Raw genomic sequence first — 21049 nt, 5'->3', positions numbered from 1 at the left:
CTTTTGATTTTTCAATTCCCATAGACTTCAATGGGTTTTGGGGTATGTTTCGGGAGTTCTGATGCGAAGGGGTGTTCGGCCCATCTTTAACTGGAAGAGAAGAGATAGAGGGAGGGAGAGAGAGAGTGAGGTGATAGTGATTGGAGGGAGGGAAGGAAAGGAGTGAGATTGAAAGAAATGAAAGAGAGGACAGGGGAGAGAGAGCGAGAGAGAGGAGGTAGAGCCTGGAGTGAGATAGGAAAAAAAGAGAGAAAAGATGTGGGAGTGAGGAGATAGAGAATAGAGGGTGGGAAGGAGAGGAGTAATAGTAAAAATGAGAGATATAGAGAGAGAAGATAAAGACTGGGGAGAAGAAAGGAGGGAAAGAGAGAAGTGAGATTGGAATATAAGAGAGAGTGGATGGCGAGGGGGGGAGTAATATTAGAAGAGAAGAGAGAGGGAAGGAGAGGCAGGGAGTAGACAGAGATTAGAAGTAGCGAGGGAGGGTAGAAAAGAAGTGAGATTGTAAGAACAGAAAGAAAGATTGAGGAAGTAAAGACTGGAGGAAGAGAGGGAGAGAGAGAAGGAGTGGAGTGAGATTGGAAGAGGGAGAGAGAGTAGATAAGAGACTGGTGGGAGGATAGGAGACGAGTGAGATTGGATGAGAAGAGAGGGAGGGATTGTGGGAAGGAGTGGAGTGAGATTAAAAGAAGGGGAGGATAAGAAGGTCCTTATATACATTGTTTTTCTCCTCCCTGCAGGTGATGATGATGAGTTTGTGAATACAGACGTTATTGTACAGTATATTAAAGAACATGGCACTCCGAATACCATCCATGGAGCCCACCAGCACAGACCCCAAGTTATGCGTTCGAGCAAATACAGCATTACAAGGACCCTGTACCCGCAGGAACACTATCCGGGCTTTGTAGCTGGTGGTGGTTTTCTCTTCCCAGGAGCCTCGGTGAAGAGTCTGTACACGGCCTCACAGATCCTCCCCGTATTCCCATTGGATGATGTATATTTTGGGTTCCTTGCCCTCGCAGCCAATCTGACCTACCGACACGATGGACGCTTCTATATGTATGGATTAAAGTATGATGCATGTAAATACAAGCAAGCTCTGGTGGTCCATGGTATTGATTCAGAAAATATAGTACCAATATGGCGGGAGGTGCAGAACAGCAAGTGCCAGAAGAACCAATCAGCGCCAAACTGACAGGAGTCCATGCCAACAAGTGCCAAGGACCAAAATATTGGGCACGTCTCAACAGATACCATTGTGGCTGCACATAGGTGATTCTACCACCAATGTTAAATTATAGTGTTGACTTTAAAAGTCATTTATGAAAAGGCAAACTGGAGTGCCCTCACTGTGAAGATTTTATTGTGCGCTTGGGGATCCTTGATGGGTAACACAGAACATCAAACCGGGACTCAGTGGATCCGACAACCTGCTAGGATGTATGGAATCTCCCAAGTAGGTATCAGGTATTGGCCGAGAATACAAAAATTCGAACTTCCCGTGTAATACCATAAAAGGGTTTGCGGACAGGACGTGCTGACATCATCGCATTGGTCCTTCTGAGTGAGTGGGCTCTTGCTAGCCGGCCAGCTACTCGTGCTGTTTTCTACATGCTGATTGTAAGTGCAATCATTATTTTCTAAATAAACCCTTCTTTTATGGTATTACACTATGGGAAGTTCCGTTTTTGTATTCTCGGCCAATACCTGATACCTACTTGGGAGATTCCATACATCCTAGCGGGTTGTCTGATCCACTGAGTCCCGGTTTGATGTTCTGTGTTACCCATCAAGGATCCCCAAAGGCCCTGGCTGGGTGTTTAGCCGCAAGCTACAACTTGCTTGCCTTCTGGTAAGCGCATATTTTTTACGGTGATCAGCACTCAATGGTGGTGGAAGATTACAATTTATTGTCACAGCATCGTCATCAGACAAAATATATTTTTTGCCCTTTTTTTTGTCATTTTTATATTTTTTTGTATTTCTTATCAATAATATTATCATTTTTATTATTATCACTAATTTATCACAATTTTAATTTATTCAACATTCAAAAAATGTTTTTTCTATTTTGATTTTGGGTTGTCATTCAATATCTTGGATTTATCATTTATATCATCACAATTTATTTACTTACTATTTTTACTTTATTTGTCTTATATTGGTTTATCACCAGTAGGAATTTCAATCTTTAGTGCAGCTATTGTTTTCTCAAATTTTCATATATGTATGTATTCCATATATTAGTTGCTGCTATTCTTGCTTTTTAGGTTAAGCGTGGTATTAGTTTTTCCCTTAGAATTTTTGGGAGCCTAGCCACATACAGGGGCCCAAAACCAATGACCACCTTCAGGCTTTTCAAAGGGAGTTATTTCCTCATTTCACTTCCTAACTACTTATCATGGTTTCAGAGGAAGATTCTTTATTTTTTTGCCACAAGTTTTTGCAAAATGACAAAAACATTTTTCTTTTTTTTACGCAATGTTCTCACTTTAATGAGATATTTTTCATACATGCCATGGTTATATAGTAAGTGGAATTACACCCCCAACACATTCTGCTACTTCTCCTGAGGGGAGATTCTACATGCGTGAGACTTTTTGGAAGTCTAGCTGCATACAGGAGTCCAAAACCAATGACCACCTTCAGGCTTTCAAATTTCCTCATTTCACTTCCTGACTACCTATCACAGTTTCAGAGGCCCTAAATGCAAGGACAATTCAGACACCCCCCAAATGACCCCTTTTTGGAAAATAGACACCCCAAAGTATTTGCTGAGAGGCATGTTGAGATGTTGAGTCCATGAAAGATTTTATTTTTTGTCACAAGTTTTTGCAAAATGACAAAAAAGTTTCTATTTTTTTTTTTTTTTACACAAAGTTGTCACTTTAATGAGATATTTCTCACACATGTTATGGGTATATGTGGAATAACACCCCAAAACACATTCTGCTACTTCTCCTGAGTATAGGGATACCACATGTGTGAAGTTTTCGGGAGCCTAGCTGCGTACGGGAGCACAAAAGCAATGACCACCTTCAGGCTTTCAAAGGGCATAACTTCCTCATTTCACTTCCTGACTACTTATCCCAATTTCAGAGGCCCTGAAATGCCATTATAGTACAAAACACCCCCCAAGTGACCCCTTTTTGGAAAGTAGACACCACAAGGATTTTGATAAGCGGCATGGTGAGTGATTAGCGGCATGGTGAGTGATTTGCAGATCCCATTTTTTGTCACAAGGTTTTGAAAAATTAAAAAAGAAAATAAAACATACATTTTAGTTTTCTTTCTTCATTTTCCAAAATCTTGGAAGGCATTTCACTCGGCATTCTACTTGACATAACATTATTGATTTACATATTGTGTTTTTTGGCATTATTTGGCAAATTAATAAAAGTGTGTTTTGTTCCCAAAAAACTGTGTTTGAAAAACCACTGCGCAAATATTGTGTGACACAAAAAAATTGCAACGACCACCATTTTTTGCTCTAGGGCCTCTGCAAAAAATAAAAACATAATGTTTGGGGGTTCTAAGTTGTTTTACTGATTTTTACATGTTGGAGAGAAATGATAGTGATTTTTTTTTTCTTTTTGTCATTCTCCGAAAACTTGTGGCAAAAATAAAATCTTCTGTGGACTCAACTTGCCTCTCAGCAAATACCTTGGGGTGCCTACAGGTCTTTCCAAAAAGGGGTCAAATGGTGGGTGTTTGAACTGTTCTGGCATTTTATTCCCAACCATAGGTGTGCACAGCCTCTTGCATTAGGGTGTGCACCCCAAAGCTCAAATACATATGCATGTGTATATGTACTGATGGTGTCAGTAGGGCAGTGGACAGTGTAATTTTTTTAAATTTTCTTTTCCCAAAAATTTTTAACTTGTGTAATATTTTTGGGGGGGATGAAATATCAGTGGTCTAAACAGGGGGGAATATGCACCACACAAAGCAATTAGGGTGTGCCCAGGCACACCTGGCACACCCTGTGCGCACGCCTATGTTCCCAACATTAGAAGCTTCTGACATACATCCACCCACTCTTCTAATGTTGGGCGTACATGTAATGCCATTTTCTTTGTTCAGCCCGTGGGCTGAACGAAAAAAAAAAGAATCTAACAGATTCCTCCATTCACATTAATCAATGTGGATATAGAAATCTCTGCCAGAAATGTTTTTTTTTTTAAATTAGATACCAAAGCATAGGAGCGATCCACCCACTGAGCATCCCAGGCCCCTAATGCTTGGGCATATACGTTCTTTTTTTTAACTGCAGATGAGAAATCTTCTCCTGCGGAGCTGCAGGCACCTACGTAAGTATTCTGAGAGTAGCACCCTGCTGCTTTTAGAATAAACAGATCAGTGCTGCAGCTGACCGGCATTCTTGCAAAGCAAACAACAATGATTAACAATAACACACAGTAACAATATAACATTAACTCAATAAAACAACAACTTTATTATTACTTTTTAATTTTTTTTACCATAACATTTCAAGCCTTTGATTTTAGGTTTCCTAGCTACCTAACATTGTTCGAGACCCTTCTTGTGCAGAATTGTGTGCCTTTGACTGTGACGTGTTGTACCCTAGACTAATACTCCACTAGTGTGTGGTAGCGACAGAAGCAGTCCTTGATGCAGAGACCAAGTTGGCCAGGACAGGAGGGACAGAAAAAAGGGGTGTTACGTCTTATTCTGTGTCTACTACAGACATGACATCTTCTTTGGGGTGACTTTTGGGTAGGAGTACCAGAGAGAATAACTGGAAAATGTCTCTCATGTAGCCTGCATCTGGATTTTAGGAAGGATCCTTTACCAGTCTCTAACTCTGCCAGTAGCTAGATACAGCTTCATCATCTGATAGTTGAAGTCTACCCCTCCCATATTAAGATTAAAGTCATGGATACAAAGAGGTTTTTCAACTATATCAGATGCCGTGCAATTTTGGACTGTCATGTCTGCGTCAATAGAAGGCAGGATGAAAACATCCATGGTGGGATCTAGGGAGGTGCTGGGGGGGGCTGGGGGCTGCGCCCCCCCCAGATCTCAGCTGTGCCCCTCCAAAGCCCCCTGACCACCCGCCCTCTCCACCCTGGATATTCTGCCCGGCCGCTGAGCTCCTTTCTCATCTTAGCACTGTACACAGCTCCTCCTCCCCACACTACAGAGCTGAAATCACATTCCTTTACACACAACCAACCAGCCACGATTTGCACAGGGTGTAGCTGGCTACTGCAGCTACACTGTGGTTTCGACCAGGGAATTTCACAGGTCAGAACGACAACATAGCAGCGAGCTACACCTTGTGAAGATCGTGGCTGGCTGGCTTTGTGTAAAGGAATGTGGTTTCAGCTCTGTGTAGTGTGGGGGGGAGAAGCTGTGTACAGTGCTAAGATAGGAAAGGAGCTCTGTCAAGTGCCCTGCCAGCAGTGATTCCTGTCCTCTGACTCTCCAGCAGTGATCCCTATCCTCTCCCTCTCCAGCGGTGATCCCAGTCCTCTCCCTCCCCAGCAGTGATCCCTGTCTTCTGACTCTCCAGGGGTGATCCCTGTCCTCTGACTCTCCAGGGGTGATGCCTGTCCTCTGACTCTCCAGGGGTGATCCCTGTCCTCTGATTCTCCAGGGGTGATCCTTGTTCTCTGATTCTCCAGGGGTGATCCGTGCCTTCTGAGTCTCTAGGGGTGATCCCTGTTCTCTGGGTCTCCAGTGGTGATCCCTCTCCTCTGAGTCTCCAGTGGTGACCCCTGTCCTCTGAGTCTCCAGGGGTGATCCCTGTCTTCCCCACTCCAGCGGTGATCCCTGTCCTCTCCCTCCCCAGCGGTGATCCCTGCGCTCTTCCTCTCTAGTAGTGATCCCTGTCCTCTGACTCTCCAGGGGTGATACCTGTCCTCTGACTCTCCAGGGGTGATACCTGTCCTCTGACTCTCCAGGGGTAATCCGTGTCTTTTGAGTCTCCAGTGGTGATCCCTATCTTCTGGGTCTCCAGTGGTGATCCCTGTCCTCTGAGTCTCCAGGGGTGATCCCTGTCCTCTCCCTCTCCAGTGGTGATCCCTGTCCTCTTATTCTCCAGGGGTGATCCCTGTCCTCTTAGTCTCCAGGGGTGATCCCTGTCCTCTTAGTCTCCAGGGGTGATCCCTGTCCTCTTAGTCTCCAGGGGTGATCCCTGTCCTCTTAGTCTCCAGGGGTGATCCCTGTCCTCTCTCTCTCCAATGGTGATCCCTGTCCTCTGAGTCTCCAGGGGTAATCCCTGTCCTCTGAGTCTCCAGTGGTGATCCCTGTCCTCTCCCTCTTCAGTGGTGATACCTGTCCTCTGAGTCTCCATGGGTGATCCCTGTCCTCTGAGTATCCAGTGGTGATCCCTGTATTCTGAGTCTCCATGGGTGATCCCTTTCCTCTCCCTATCCAGTGGTGATCCCTGTCCTCTCCCTCTCCAGCGGTGATCCTTGTCCTCTCCCTCTTCAGCGGTGATCCCTGTCCTCTCCCTCTCCAGCGGTGATCCCTGTCCTCTACCTCCCCAGAGGTGATGCCTGTCCTCTGACTTTCCAGGGGTGATCCCTGTCCTCTGATTCTCCAGGGGTGATCCCTGTTCTCTGATTCTCCATGGGTGATTCCTGTCCTCTGGGTCTCCAGTGGTGATCCCTGTCCTCTGGGTCTCCAGTGGTGATCCCTGTCCTCTGAGTCCCCAGGGGTGATCCCTGTCCTCTCCCTCTCCAGGGGTGATCCCTGTCCTCTTAGTCTCCATTTGTCCTTCCACTTCACTGCGAGTAATTCACCATACCTCAAGCGGGATTTCTCCTCCTTTCTAAGTCGGGTTGTTAACAAGCCGTTAGGGGAATATCCAGCAATTAGGTCACACGGTGCCACAGCAGCCAATTCCAAGATTGAATTAATGCCTATAAAGTTGCACACTTGCATAATAGTTGTCCACATACAAATGGTACCCTTTACAGAACAAGGGTCACACCAAGTCCCATACTATCTTGCCACTACTCCCCATGTGGTCTGGGCATTCGGGGGGCTCCACTTCACTGTCTTTTTCCTCGTAAACTGTAAATCAGTATGTATGGTCTGGCGCCCTCTGACAGAGCTTATACAGTTTGACCCCATATCTGGCACACTCAAAAAACTCAAGGGGAGTTGTTAAATTTGCTGTTTCCTCCTGAACCCAGGGTTGGGCAATGAATGGGGGGATAACGGGTGCTGCTAAATCTGGGAGCAGCAAATTAGGGTTTGCAATCACCTCTGGAAGGACACTATGGGCTCTATGGGCCTCTACTCTAATGCCCCATACACACGATCAGAAATTCCGTCAGAAAAAACTTGGATGGTTTTTCCGAAGGAATTCCGCTCAAGCTTGACTTGCATACACACGGTCACACAAAAATTGTCGGAACTTTCGACCATCAAGAACACGGTGACGTACAACACTACGACGAGCCGAGAAAATTAAGTTCAATGCTTCCGAGCATGCGTCGAATTGTTTCTGAGCATGCGTGATTTTTGCGCGTCCGAATTGCAAGCAGACAAACGCATTTTCGGATAGGAGCTTTTTCCGACTGAAAAATAGAGAACCTGCTCTCAATCTTTTGCTGGCTGGAATTCTGCCAGCAATAGTCCGATGGATATATAAATATATAAATTGATGCGCTATATTAAACCGTTCAATCAAACGTGAAAAAATGTCAAAAGATGTCAAAATGTGCTGAAATGTATGCAAAGTCACTAAAATATGTACAAATGCACTGCAAAAAATGCACTTAAGGGATGTGCAAATATACTAAAAATATGTGCTAGAATTGTGACTAAATAAATAAATAAAAAAGTATGTGCAAATATGCTGAAATAATGCTGAAAAGAAATGCACTGAAAAAAATGTGCAGATATGCTGAAAAAGCGTGTATAAAATATAATATAAAATGTGTTCAAATGCCTAAATAATAAGTACTTTTAAATGCAGATAATCCCTGCGATGAACACTATACAATCAATGACGATATCAAGCAGACTAAATAGATGTGTAAATAAATAACAATTAGTTAGGTGCCAGTAGTATATATAAATATGTAGATAATTAATACATATAAATATAAAATGCCAATTGAAATCCTGCAATGCTTGTTTATTCACAATAAAAGATGTTTCCACCACAGCCGCAATAATAGATTCTCAGTGCCAGGTAATTTATGGAAGAAAAACAAAGAAACAAGATCATTGCGCAATGTAGCAAAAGAGAAAAATCCACAAGCAAACCAGCACAGTGATAAACTCATGATACTATCCTTGAGAAAGTCACGTGTCAGTGACGCAACGCGTGGGAGGAGCCTAGGACGTGGTCTGTGTTGCAATACATTGTAACGAACAGCAGCGGCTTGTTTGACAAGCCTCGTCCGTAGCGGCCAACTGAGATCTGCCTATCTGCATGCCCTAACCCAATCGGGCGCACGTGAGTTTATCACTGTGCTGGTTTGCTTGTGGATTTTTCTCTTTTGCTACATTGCGCAATGATCTTGTTTCTTAGTTTTTCTTCCATAAATTACCTGGCACTGAGAATCTATTATTGCGGCTGTGGTGGAAACATCTTTTATTGTGAATAAACAAGCATTGCAGGATTTCAATTACCTCAGTATACCACAGAATGAACTGCTAATTTAACCATCAATTTTATCCTATGAACTATACCAAATTACATATGTACTATCGCATCCAATCGGCATTTTATATTTATATGGATTAATTATCTACATATTTATATATACTACTGGCACCTAACTAATTGTTATTTATTTACACATCTATTTAGTCTGCTTGATATCGTCATGGATTGTATAGTGTTCATCGCAGGGATTATCTGCATTTAAAAGTACTTATTATTTAGGCATTTGAACACATTTTATATTATATTTTATACACGCTTTTTCAGCATATCGGCACATTTTTTTCAGTGCATTTCTTTTCAGCATTATTTCAGCATATTTGCACATACTTATTTATTTATTTATTTAGTCACAATTCTAGCACATATTTTTAGTATATTTGCACATCCCTTTAGTGCATTTTTTGCAGTGCATTTGCACATATTTTAGTGACTTTGCATACATTTCAGCACATTTTGACATCTTTTGAAATTTTTTCACGTTTGATTCAATGGTTTAATATAGCGCATCAATTTATATATTTATATATTCTTATTTTAGGATTCTGATCACTGTCTTATTGATAGCAGCTTTATTGTGTATTGTTCAATCTAACACTTCAGGATTATTCACCTATTTAGAAAAAATATTTTTATTGTCACGTATATTCACCTATCTATTTATATAGCTTTTCACACATCACGGTGTGTCTATTACAGCGCTTGGTTTTATATATATTTTTTAATAGTCCGATGGAGCATACACACGGTCGGAATTTCTGACCAAAAGCTCACATCTGACTTTTGCTGGCAGAATTTCTGATTGTGTGTATGGGGCATAAGTCTTGGTGGCTGCGATTGCATAATGCTACTAGTGCTAGCCACCGCACAGATTGTACTGCACTGCTGGTGTTCGCCACTTCACTATAATATACTGCAGTGCTGGTGTATAAAAGGCTATAATGTACTAGGCCGCTGGTGCTTGCCAGTCCATCAAAAGGTAGTGCAGCACCAGTACTGGCACTCTGCTGCATATGAGCATAACTCTGCGTTCCTAGCACTTTAGTGACCTGGGGTCAGGTATGCCTGATCTTAGCAGGGACCTCTTCTCCATCGTCTGAGCTAGCTATCAGAGTGCCGCTGCTTTCTACAGGTTCATATTCTGAGCCAAATTATGTCAAAGAGGCTTCCCCTTCGTTCTCATCTGACATGCTCAGAATCCTGTAGGCCTCTTCACTAGAGTACATTTTTGGGAGATTTTTGACACTGAATCAGAAAAATTGTACTGAAACTGCAGAGGGGCTAAATGCATGTACTGGCACGTATCAGGGCTGATCCTGCTAACAATGTATTTTTGGGTTTTTTTACTAATGGGGACACTTGTATAGTTCTGATCTGATCAAGATATTGGTCTGTACAGACACTATTCTAGCAATGGCTGTGATCAGTGACTTAAAGTGTGACTGTGATAGTGTGGCAGGCAATCTGACCCTGGTTGTGATGGACGCTAACTGACCCTGATGCCATTTGATGTCGCAAGGGACGCTAATACAGTGATAAGTGGTGAACACTCTACACTGACACTGTACTAATGGCACTGGCTGGGTGACAGAGGTGATCAAAGGGTTAACAACGCAGACACAGGGCCATGCTGTGATTGGCTACAGCCGATCAGCAGGTCCCAGACAAAAATCCTTGGCCGGGACCTGCTGACAAACTTGTGCTGTAGCCAGTCACAGCATGGGTCAGCAGGGGGTGTGCGCCCGCTCACAGACCAGGAAGAAACCAGTCACATATATCCATGACTCAGCCTGCCCATCCCACCGCGCTGCAGTAAATCTACAGCGATGGGGGGACAAGTAGTTAAATAATACTGCCTAGTCTCCCTCTCTTACATTGCGGCCTAATCACACTCTACAGTGCATGTATATTATTTCTGTCTGCTGTCTCTGAAATTATACTTTAATTGTTTTTTCATAATAAAATCTGCTTCACCTCTCCCTCCTAAATTGTAGCCTAGTAAGTTCCTTACATACCTTGCAGTGAGTCTGTGCAAAATTTCTGGCCATTGCCCTTGAAAAAATACAGCTTAATATTTATTTCATGAGAAAACTGCCTTGTTTCTCCTGCTTACATTGTAGGCTAATCAAGCTGCTTACATATTCTCCAGCCACAGTACTATATGTGTGGTTAATAATACACTTACATTTTTATTTCAGGATAAAAAATGCACCATCTCTTGGATGTGGGGTCATGGTTGTGAAGTGTTTCCATGTACTTTGTTTTAGCATTTTATGAAACTTTTAAGACAATGCAGTGCTGAACTGCAAAAAAAAAAAAAAAAAAGATCACAAGCTATACTATGAAATAGTTTTGCCACTGGCCAATTTGTATGAAGTTGTGTATTAGCTTTATTTATTTTTAAGAGTAAACTTTCCTATAACTTTCAAATTCTTTGTGGCGTCTACTTTACTGTTCAATTCAAGCCTGTTACAGTCAGATAAAAAATAAGGTGTCATAGCCAAAATTATCTAAATTACCCATTTTTTTTTCAAGCTGAAATGAGTTAGAACAGGTGCTTTTTTAAGTCAAGCGATAATTTAAAATGAAAAAAACTCAATTATACATCCAAAGTTTGTGATGCCAGAACATGGTATCCATTAGAATGGTATTGTTCCATAACATCACATACAGCTTGAAGGCATCTCCCAGGCATATACAGTATCTCACAAAAGTGAGTACAACCCTCACATATATACACATATGTACAGTATATGTATGTATGTATATATATATATATATATATATATATATATATATATATATATATATACAGTCTCTCACAAAAGTCAGTACACCCCTCACATTTTTGTAAATATTTTATTCTATCTTTTCATGTGACAACACTGAAGAAATGACACTTTGCTACAATGTAAAGTAGTGAGTGTACAGCTTGTATAACAGTGTAAATTTGCTGTCCCCTCAAAATAACTCAACACACAGCCATTAATGTCTAAACCGCTGGCAACAAAAGTGAGTACACCTCTAAGTGAAAATGTCCAAATTGGACCCAATTAGCCATTTTCCCTCCCCGGTGTCATGTGACTCATTAGTGTTACAAGATCCCAGGTGTGAATGGAGAGCAGGTGTGTTAAATTTGGTGTTATCGCTCTCACTCTCTCATACTGGTCACTGGAAGTTCAACATGGCACCTCATGGCAAAGAACTCTCTGAGGATCTGAAAAAAAGAATTGTTGCTCTACATAAAGATGGCCTAGGCTATAAGACGATTGCCAAGACCATGAAACTGAGCTGTAGCACGGTAACCAAGACCATACAGCGGTTTAACAGGACAGGTTCCACTCAGAACAGACCTCGCCATGGTCGACCAAAGAAGTTGAGTGCACGTGTTCAGAGTCATATCCAGAGGTTGTCTTTGCGAAATAGACGTATGAGTGCTGCCAGCATTGCTGCAGAGGTTGAAGGGGTGGGGGGTCAGCCTGTCAGTGTTCAGACCGTACGTCGCACACTGCATCAAATTGGTCTACATGGCTGTCCTCCCAGAAGGAAGCCTCTTCTAAAGATGATGTACAAAAAAGCCTGCAAACAGTTTGCTGAAGACAAGCAGACTAAGGACATGGATTACTGGAACCATGTCCTGTGATCTGATGAGACCAAGATAAACTTATTTGGTTCAGATGGTGACAAGCGTGTGTGGCGTCATCCAGGTGAGGAGTACAAAGACAAGTGTGTCTTGTCTACAGTCAAACATGGTGGTGGGAGTGTCATGGTCTGGGGCTGCATGAGTGCTGCCAGCACTGGGGAGCTACAGATCATTGAGGGAAACAGTATATATATTAATATTCCGCGCTCAGGACAGGCTCCTATATGAACTGCAGCCCCCCAAAAAAAGGAAAGCACCTAGGTGAAATCCAAATGCTATAAACTCTACAAAAATAGGGGATTGGCGCTGTTCACTGATCAAATAATATACTCTTAACAAACTCTCACCACAAGGGAAGGACTTCGCTACATATCTGAGTAAATAACTTAAAAGCGGTGAAAACAAAATATGCTTCAATATGTATAAATAAATATCCACAATTGTAATTAAGGGTACCTATAAATGTGCAAACTGCTTGAAGTGAAAAAATATAATAAATAATAAAAATAAGATTATCTCCAAACCAATAAATAAAATTAATAATCGACCAAGTGTACAAAGATGACCAAAAATTGTAAATATAAAGTGTATGTAAATAGCGTCCTGAGAAAAAACAATGCTATCCAATCCAAAGTGGTGTTTTACCAATTCTGTGTAATGGCAATCTAGATAGTGATCAGATGGAAAGTAAAAGAACAACAAAAAATGTATTATATTACATGTGCGTTTGAATGTGGTGATCACATACCAAGTAAAGCAAAGAAATGTATAAAATTAATTAAAAAAATTATTAAATTAAAAATACCAAAATCCATCATAGTAGTCCATATTTTCAAAAAAAGTGTCCGTGCATACAAAAAATTCCAAAAGTGCCAAAAGAGTGCTGCATATATTAAAAAGTGTCCAGTGCATATAAAAAGTCCTTGTGCAAAAATCTAGTATGTCTCCAAAATGGCTCCAGATGTATCCGTTCAGATAGGTATGACCCGTCCTGTATGGAGCCCCCTCTAGTGTCCCCACTCACCAGAACGCCTAACCCCTGCAGGGGTATTAGGCATGTAGATGTAAGTCCGATGGTCCAAGCGGTTGGTGTCCCCTTCACCAACTTCTCTCCACTTGTGTCACCAGAGTGATCTCAATGGCATCCGCCGGGATAAAATTCCACATACAGGGAGAAGAGAAGAGCCATACTGTCCTCCTTTCAGGTTTCCAAATGTATCTATTGCAGCGTCATGACCTACAGTCGGAAGCAATAGATACATTTGGAAACCTGAAAGGAGGACAGTATGGCTCTTCTCTTCTCCCTGTATGTGTAATTTTATCCCAGCGGATGCCATTGAGATCACTCTGGTGACACAAGTGGAGAGAAGTTGGTGAAGGGGACACCGACCGCTTGGACCATCGGACTTACATCTACATGCCTAATACCCCTGCAGGGGTTAGGCGTTCTGGTGAGTGGGGACACTAGAGGGGGCTCCATACAGGACGGGTCATACCTATCTGAACGGATACATCCGGAGCCATTTTGGAGACATACTAGATTTTTGCACAAGGACTTTTTATATGCACTGGACACTTTTTAATATATGCAGCACTCTTTTGGCACTTTTGGAATTTTTTGTATGCACGGACACTTTTTTGAAAATATGGACTACTATGATGGATTTTGGTATTTTTAATTTAATAATTTTTTTAATTAATTTTATACATTTCTTTGCTTTACTTGGTATGTGATCACCACATTCAAACGCACATGTAATATAATACATTTTTTGTTGTTCTTTTACTTTCCATCTGATCACTATCTAGATTGCCATTACACAGAATTGGTAAAACACCACTTTGGATTGGATAGCATTGTTTTTTCTCAGGACGCTATTTACATACACTTTATATTTACAATTTTTGGTCATCTTTGTACACTTGGTCGATTATTAATTTTATTTATTGGTTTGGAGATAATCTTATTTTTGTTATTTATTATATTTTTTTCACTTCAAGCAGTTTGCACATTTATAGGTACCCTTAATTACAATTGTGGATATTTATTTATACATATTGAAGCATATTTTGTTTTCACCGCTTTTAAGTTATTTACTCAGATATGTAGCGAAGTCCTTCCCTTGTGGTGAGAGTTTGTTAAGAGTATATTATTTGATCAGTGAACAGCGCCAATCCCCTATTTTTGTAGAGTTTATAGCATTGAGGGAAGCAGAGCACGATCTCCTCCCTTCGGAGACTGGGCTGCAGGTCAGTATTCCAACATGATAATGATCCCAAACACACCTCCAAGACGACCACTGCCTTGCTAAAGAAGCTGAGAGTAAAGGTGATGGACTGGCCAAGCATGTCTCCAGACCTAAACCCTATTGAGCATCTGTGGGGCATCCTCAAATTGAAGGTCTCTAATATCCACCAACTGCATGATGTCATCATGGAGGAGTGGATGAGGACTCCAGTGGCAACCTGTGAAGCTCTGGGCCCAATTTGGACATTTTCACTTAGGGGTGTACTCACTTTTGTTGCCAGCGATTTAAACATTAATGGCTGTGTGTTGAGTTATTTTGAGGGGACAGCAAATTTACACTGTTATGCCCCATACACACAGGAAAATGTTCAATGGGAGCTTGTTGTCGGAAATTCCGACCGTGTGTAGGCTCCATCGGACATTTTTCATCGGAATTTCCGTCACACAAAATTTGAGATCTGGATCTCAAATTTTTCAACAACAAATCCGTTGTCGTATATTCCGATCGTGTGTACACAATTCCGACGCACAAAGTTCCACGCATGCTCGGAATCAAGCAGAAGAGCCGCACTGGCTATTGAACTTAATTTTTCTCGGCTCGTCGTACATGTTGTACATCACCGCGTTCTTCACGTTCGGAATTTCTGACAAGATTTGTGTGACCGTGTGTATGCAAGACAAGTTTGAGCCAACATCCATCGGAAATAAATCCATGGATTTTGTTGTCGGAATGTCCGATCGTGTGTACGGGGCATTATACAAGCTGTTCACTCACTACTTTACATTGTAGCAATGTGTCATTTCTTCAGTGTTGTCACATGAAAAGATAGAAGAAAATATTTACAAAAATGTGAGGGGTGTACTGACTTTTGTGAGAGACTGTATATATATATATATATATATATATATATATATATATATATATATATAGATAGACACACACACACACAGTGCCTTGAAAAGGTATTCATACCCCTTGAAATTTTCCACATTTTGTCATATTACAACCTAGAACATAAATGTATTTTATTGGGATTTTATGTGATAGACCAACACTATGTGGCATATAAATGTGAAGTGGAAGGAAAATGATAAATGGTTTTCAAATTTTTTTACAAATAAATATATGAAAAGTGTGGCGTACATTTGTATTCAGTCCCCCTTACTCTGATACCCGTAACTAAATTCTAGTGGAACCAATTGCCTTCAGAAGTCACCTAATTAGTAAACAGAGTCCACCTGTGTGTAATTTAATCTCAGTATAAATACAGCTGTTCTGTGAAGCCTTCAGGGGTTTGTTAGAGAACCTTAGTGAACAAGCAGCAAAAAGAAGGACACACCATACAGGTCAGGGATAAAATTGTGGAGAAGTTTAAAGCAGGGTTATGGGGCGTACACACGGTCGGACTTTTCGGCTACAAAAGTCCGACAGACGCCGACGGACCAAATCTGGCGGACAATCCGATCGTGTGTGGGCTTCCCCGGACTTTCAGCGGACTTTTCAGGTCGCAAATCTGACGGACTTTAGATTTGGAACATGCTTCAAATCTTTACGTCGTAACTCCGCCGGACCCAGAAATCCGCTTGTCTGTATGCTAGTTGGACGGACATAAACCCACGCTAGGGAAGCTATTGGCTACTGGCTATCAACTTCCTTATTTTAGTCCGGTGTACGTCATTAGGTACGAATCCGTCGGACTTTTGTGTGATCGTATGTAGGCAAGTCCGGTCGTTAGAAAGTCCGCCGTAAGTCCGCCAAAAGTCAGTCGAAAGTTTGTCGGACGGGCTGTCGGACTTTTGTAGCCAAAAAGTCCGACCGTGTGTACGCCCCATTAGGTTTTAAAAAATATTCCAAGCATTAAACATCTCACGGAGCACTGTTCAATCTATCATCCGAAAATGAAAAGAGTATGGCACAACTGCAAACCTGCCAAGACATGGCCGTCCACCTAAACTGACAGGCTGGGCAAGGAGAGCTTTAATCAGAGAAGTAGCCAAAAGGCCCATGGTAACTCTGGAGGAGTTGCAGAGATCCACAGCTCAGGTGGGAGAATATGTCCACAGGACAACTATATTAGTCGTGCTCTCCTCAAATCTGGCCTTTATGGAAGAGTGGCAAGAAGAAAACCATTGTTGAAAGAAAGCCCCGTTTGCAGTTTGCGAGAAGCCATGTGGGGGACATAGTAAACATGTGGAAAAAGGTGCTCTGGTCAGATGAGACCAAAATTTAGCTTTTTGGCCTAAAAGCAAAACGCTATGTGTGGTGGAAAACCAGTGGCGTCACTAGGGGGTGGCTATTGAGGCTAGAGCCCCAAATCTGGGGCCCATAGCCCAGGGCCGGCCCTACTGTGAGAGTGTCGCGGGCTGACTAACACTGCTCTGTCCCTCACAGCCGCGGCACTCTCACTGAGTCTGTACCCGATGCTTCACTTACAGCCAGAGCCAGGAGATCAGTGTGAGAGTGAGTCTCCTCCCTTGCTCCGCCCATATCATAGAGTCCGGCCGAACTTTCTCACACGAGCTCCTGAGCTGTAGAGGTGGCAGGTGAGTGCAGACCATGGAGGAGGGGGAAAACTCTGTACTACACTAGCCTGTCTTCTGTATACCTAGCCTCTCTGTATACCCAGCCTCTCTGTATACACTAGCCTCTCTGTATACCCAGCCTCTCTGTATACACTAGCCTCTCTGTATACCCAGCCACTCTGTATACACTAGCTTGTCTTCCATATACAATAGCCTCTCTGTTTACACTAGCCTCTCTGTATACATTATCCTGTCTTCTATATACACTAGCCTCTCTGTATACACTAGCTTCTCTGTATACACTAGCCTGTCTTCTATATACACTAGCCTCTATGTATACGCTTGCCTCTCTGTATACCCTAGGCCTCTCTGTATACCCCAGTCTCTGTATACACTAGCCTGTCTTCCATATACACTAGCCTCTCTGTATATACACTAACCTCTCTGTATACACTAGCCTCTCTGTATACACTAGCCTGTTTTCTATATACACTAGCCTCTCCGTATACACTAGCCTCTCTGTATACACTAGCTTGTTTTCTACATACACTAGCCTCTCTGTATACACTAGCATCTCTGTATACACAAGCATCTCTGTATACCCCAGCCTCTCTGTATACACTAGCCTGTCTTCTATATACACTAGCCTCTCTGTATATACACTAGCTTCTCCGTAAACACTAGTCTGTCTTCTATATACTCTAGTCTCTCTTTATAGACTAGCCTCTCTGTATACACTAGCCTGTCTTCTATATACTCTAGCCTCTCTGTATACCCTAGCCTCTCTGTATACACTAGTCTCTCTGTATACACTAGCTTCTCTGTATGTAACAATCAACATCTGATGGCAGTTGACGTGGCAAGTGACAAGCTGCATCTTGTGGCAGGTAACATGACAAGTTCTCTGGGGACCCTCATGTAAGGGGGAGGCTCTCTAAGGACCATGATGTAATGAGGGGGGCATTGGGGACCCTGATGTAATGATGATACACACATATATAAATACACACATACACACGTATATTATATACATGTGTATGCCCACCCAAGCGTATGACTTTCTTTACTTTGCTGCTATGGGCTCTAGCCCCAGATCTTTTGTAGACCTAGCAACGCCTCTGTGGAAAACTAACACCGCACATTACCCTGAACACACCATCCCCACCGTGAAACATGGTGGTGACATCATCATGTTGTGGGGATGCTTTTCTTCAGCAGGGACAGGGAAGCTGGTCAGAGTTGATGGGAAGATGGATGGAGCCAAATACAGGGCAATCCTAGAAGAAAACCTGTTAAGAGTCTGCAAAAGACTTGAGACTGGGGGCGGAGGTTTACCTTCCAGCAGGACAACGACCCGAAACATACAGCCAGAGCTACAATGGAATGGATTAGATCAAAGCATATTCATGTGTTAGAATGGCCCAATCACAGCCCAGACCTAAATCCAATTGAGAATCTGTGGCGAGACTTAAAAATTTCTGTTCACAGATGCTCTCCATCCAATCTGACAGAGCTTGAGATATTTTACAAAGAAGAATGGGCAAAAATGTCCCTCTCTAGATGTGCAAAGCTGGTAGAGACATCCCCAAAAAGACTTGGAGCTGTAATTGCAGAGAAAGGAGGTTCTATAAAGTATTGCCTCGGGGGGGGGGCGCCATACAAATGTACACCACACTTTTCACATATTTATTTGTAGAAAAAATTGAAAAACATTTATCATTTTCCTTCCACTTCACAATTATGTGCCACTTTGTGTTGGTCTATAACATAAAATACGGTACATTTACGATTTTGGTTGTAACATGACAAAATGTGGAAAATTTCAAGGGGTATGAATACTGTTTTTAGGCACTGTATGTATATATATATATAGAAGAAATCCAAGAGGTTGCTGCACTTAAAAAATCTCTGTTGCTTTATTTCATATAGTCTTGAAGAAAGATTACAAGACAGGCATAATCATTCCAGACAAAAGTAGTGTCAATAGTCAATTTAGATATGAATTGATTACATTTCGGGCTAGCATGCTTACGCCCTTCCTAAGATCCATAAAAGCACATTTGAGGGTTTCCCCACAATCATTTGTTTAAATAAGTACTCACAGATAAGATCACACGTGGAAGCAATATGGTCAATTAATTATATCCTTAATTCGATTAGTATTTATATACAGTGGGGACGGAAAGTATTCAGACCCCCTAAAATTTTTCACTCTTTGTTATATTGCAGCCATTTGCTAAAATCATTTAAGTTCATTTTTTTCCTCATTAATGTACACACAGCACCCCATATTGACAGAAAAACACAGAATTGTTGACATTTTTGCAGATTTATTAAAAAAGAAAAACTGAAATATCACATGGTCCTAAGTATTCCGACCCTTTGCTGTGACACTCATATATTTAACTCAGGTGCTGTCCATTTCTTCTGATCATCCTTGAGATGGTTCTACACCTTCATTTGAGTCCAGCTGTGTTTGATTATACTGATTGGACTTGATTAGGAAAGCCACACACCTGTCTATATAAGACCTTACAGCTCACAGTGCATGTCAGAGCAAATGAGAATCATGAAGTCAAAGGAACTGCCTGAAGAGCTCAGAAACAGAATTGTGGCAAGGCACAGATCTGGCCAAGGTTACAAAAAAATTTCTGCTGCACTTAAGGTTCCTAAGAGCACAGGGGCCTCCATAATCCTTAAATGGAAGATGTTTGGGACGACCAGAACCCTTCCTAGAACTGGCCGCCCGGCCAAACTGAGCTATCGGGGGAGAAGAGCCTTGGTGAGAGAGGTAAAGAAGAACCCAAAGATCACTGTGGCTGAGCTCCAGAGATGCTGTCGGGAGATGGGAGAAAGTTGTAGAAAGTCAACCATCACTGCAGCCCTCCACCAGTCGGGGCTTTATGGCAGAGTGGACCGACGGAAGCCTCTCCTCAGTGCAAGACACATGAAAGCCCACATGAAGTTTGCTAAAAAAAACACCTGAAGGACTCCAAGATGATGAAAAATAAGACAGAACTTTTTGGCCTTCATTCTAAGCGGTATGTGTGGAGAAAACCAGGCACTGCTCATCACCTGTCCAATACAGTCCCAACAGTAAAGCATGGTGGTGGCAGCATCATGCTGTGGGGGTGTTTTTCAGCTGCAGGGACAGGACGACTGGTTGCAATTGAGGGAAAGATGAATGCGGCTAAGTACAGGGATATCCTGGACGAAAACCTTCTCCAGAGTGCTCAGGACCTCAGACTGGGCCGAAGGTTTACCTTCCAACAAGACAATGACCCTAAGCACACAGCTAAAATAACGAAGGAGTGGCTTCACAACAACTCCGTGACTGTTCTTGAATGGTCCAGCTAGAGCCCTGACTTAAACCCAATTGAGCATCTCTGGAGAGACCTAAAAATGGCTGTCCACCAACGTTTACCATCCAACCTGACAGAACTGGAGAGGGTCTGCAAGGAGGAATGGCAGAGGATCCCCAAATCCAGGTGTGAAAAACTTGTTGCATCTTTCCCAAAAAGACTCATGGCTGTATTAGATCAAAACGGTGCTTCTACTAAATACTGAGCAAAGGGTCTGAATACTTAGGACCATGTGATATTTCAAATTTTCTTTTTTAATAAATCTGCAAAAATGTCAGCAATTCTGTGTTTTTCTGTCAATATGGGGTGCTGTGTGTACATTAATGAGGGAAAAAAAATAAACTTAAATGATTTTAGCAAATGGCTGCAATATAACAAAGAGTGAAAAATTTAAAGGGGGTCTGAATACTTTCCATCCCCACTGTATATAAGTTATTTACCATAAACACAAAATATAACAAACAGTGGCTAATAAATTTATCCCTTCATTCATTTTCTTCAAACATATCCAGGAATCTACAAGAGATATATACATATGTATATAATAAATACACATACATATGTTGTTTTCTGGAAAAAAGATACAATAATTTGTCCGAACAGATGGACCTATATATCCA

General features: G+C 42.0%; 2 protein-coding genes across 3 annotated transcripts in view; both read left to right on the top strand.

Moving 5' to 3' along the window:
- The window catches only part of LOC141133625 (beta-1,3-galactosyltransferase 5-like), a 74696-nt gene extending 73286 nt beyond the window's left edge, over positions 1-1410 (top strand). For both annotated transcript variants that reach the window (XM_073623104.1, XM_073623105.1), the window contains exon 3: positions 741-1410. In XM_073623104.1, coding sequence (XP_073479205.1) covers positions 741-1198 — 458 coding nt within the window. In that variant the 3' untranslated portion in view covers positions 1199-1410. The remainder of the gene's footprint in view (positions 1-740) is intronic.
- Positions 1-21049, top strand: part of LOC141133628 (beta-1,3-galactosyltransferase 5-like) — a 404153-nt gene that overhangs the window by 73666 nt on the left and 309438 nt on the right. The gene's annotated exons all lie outside the window — the stretch shown is intronic.

The sequence above is a fragment of the Aquarana catesbeiana genome, linkage group LG03 (assembly GCF_042186555.1).
Source record: "Aquarana catesbeiana isolate 2022-GZ linkage group LG03, ASM4218655v1, whole genome shotgun sequence".
Lineage (NCBI taxonomy): Eukaryota > Metazoa > Chordata > Amphibia > Anura > Ranidae > Aquarana > Aquarana catesbeiana.
Note: the sequence above shows the minus strand (reverse complement) of the source record. Positions and strands in the feature narration are given on the sequence as shown.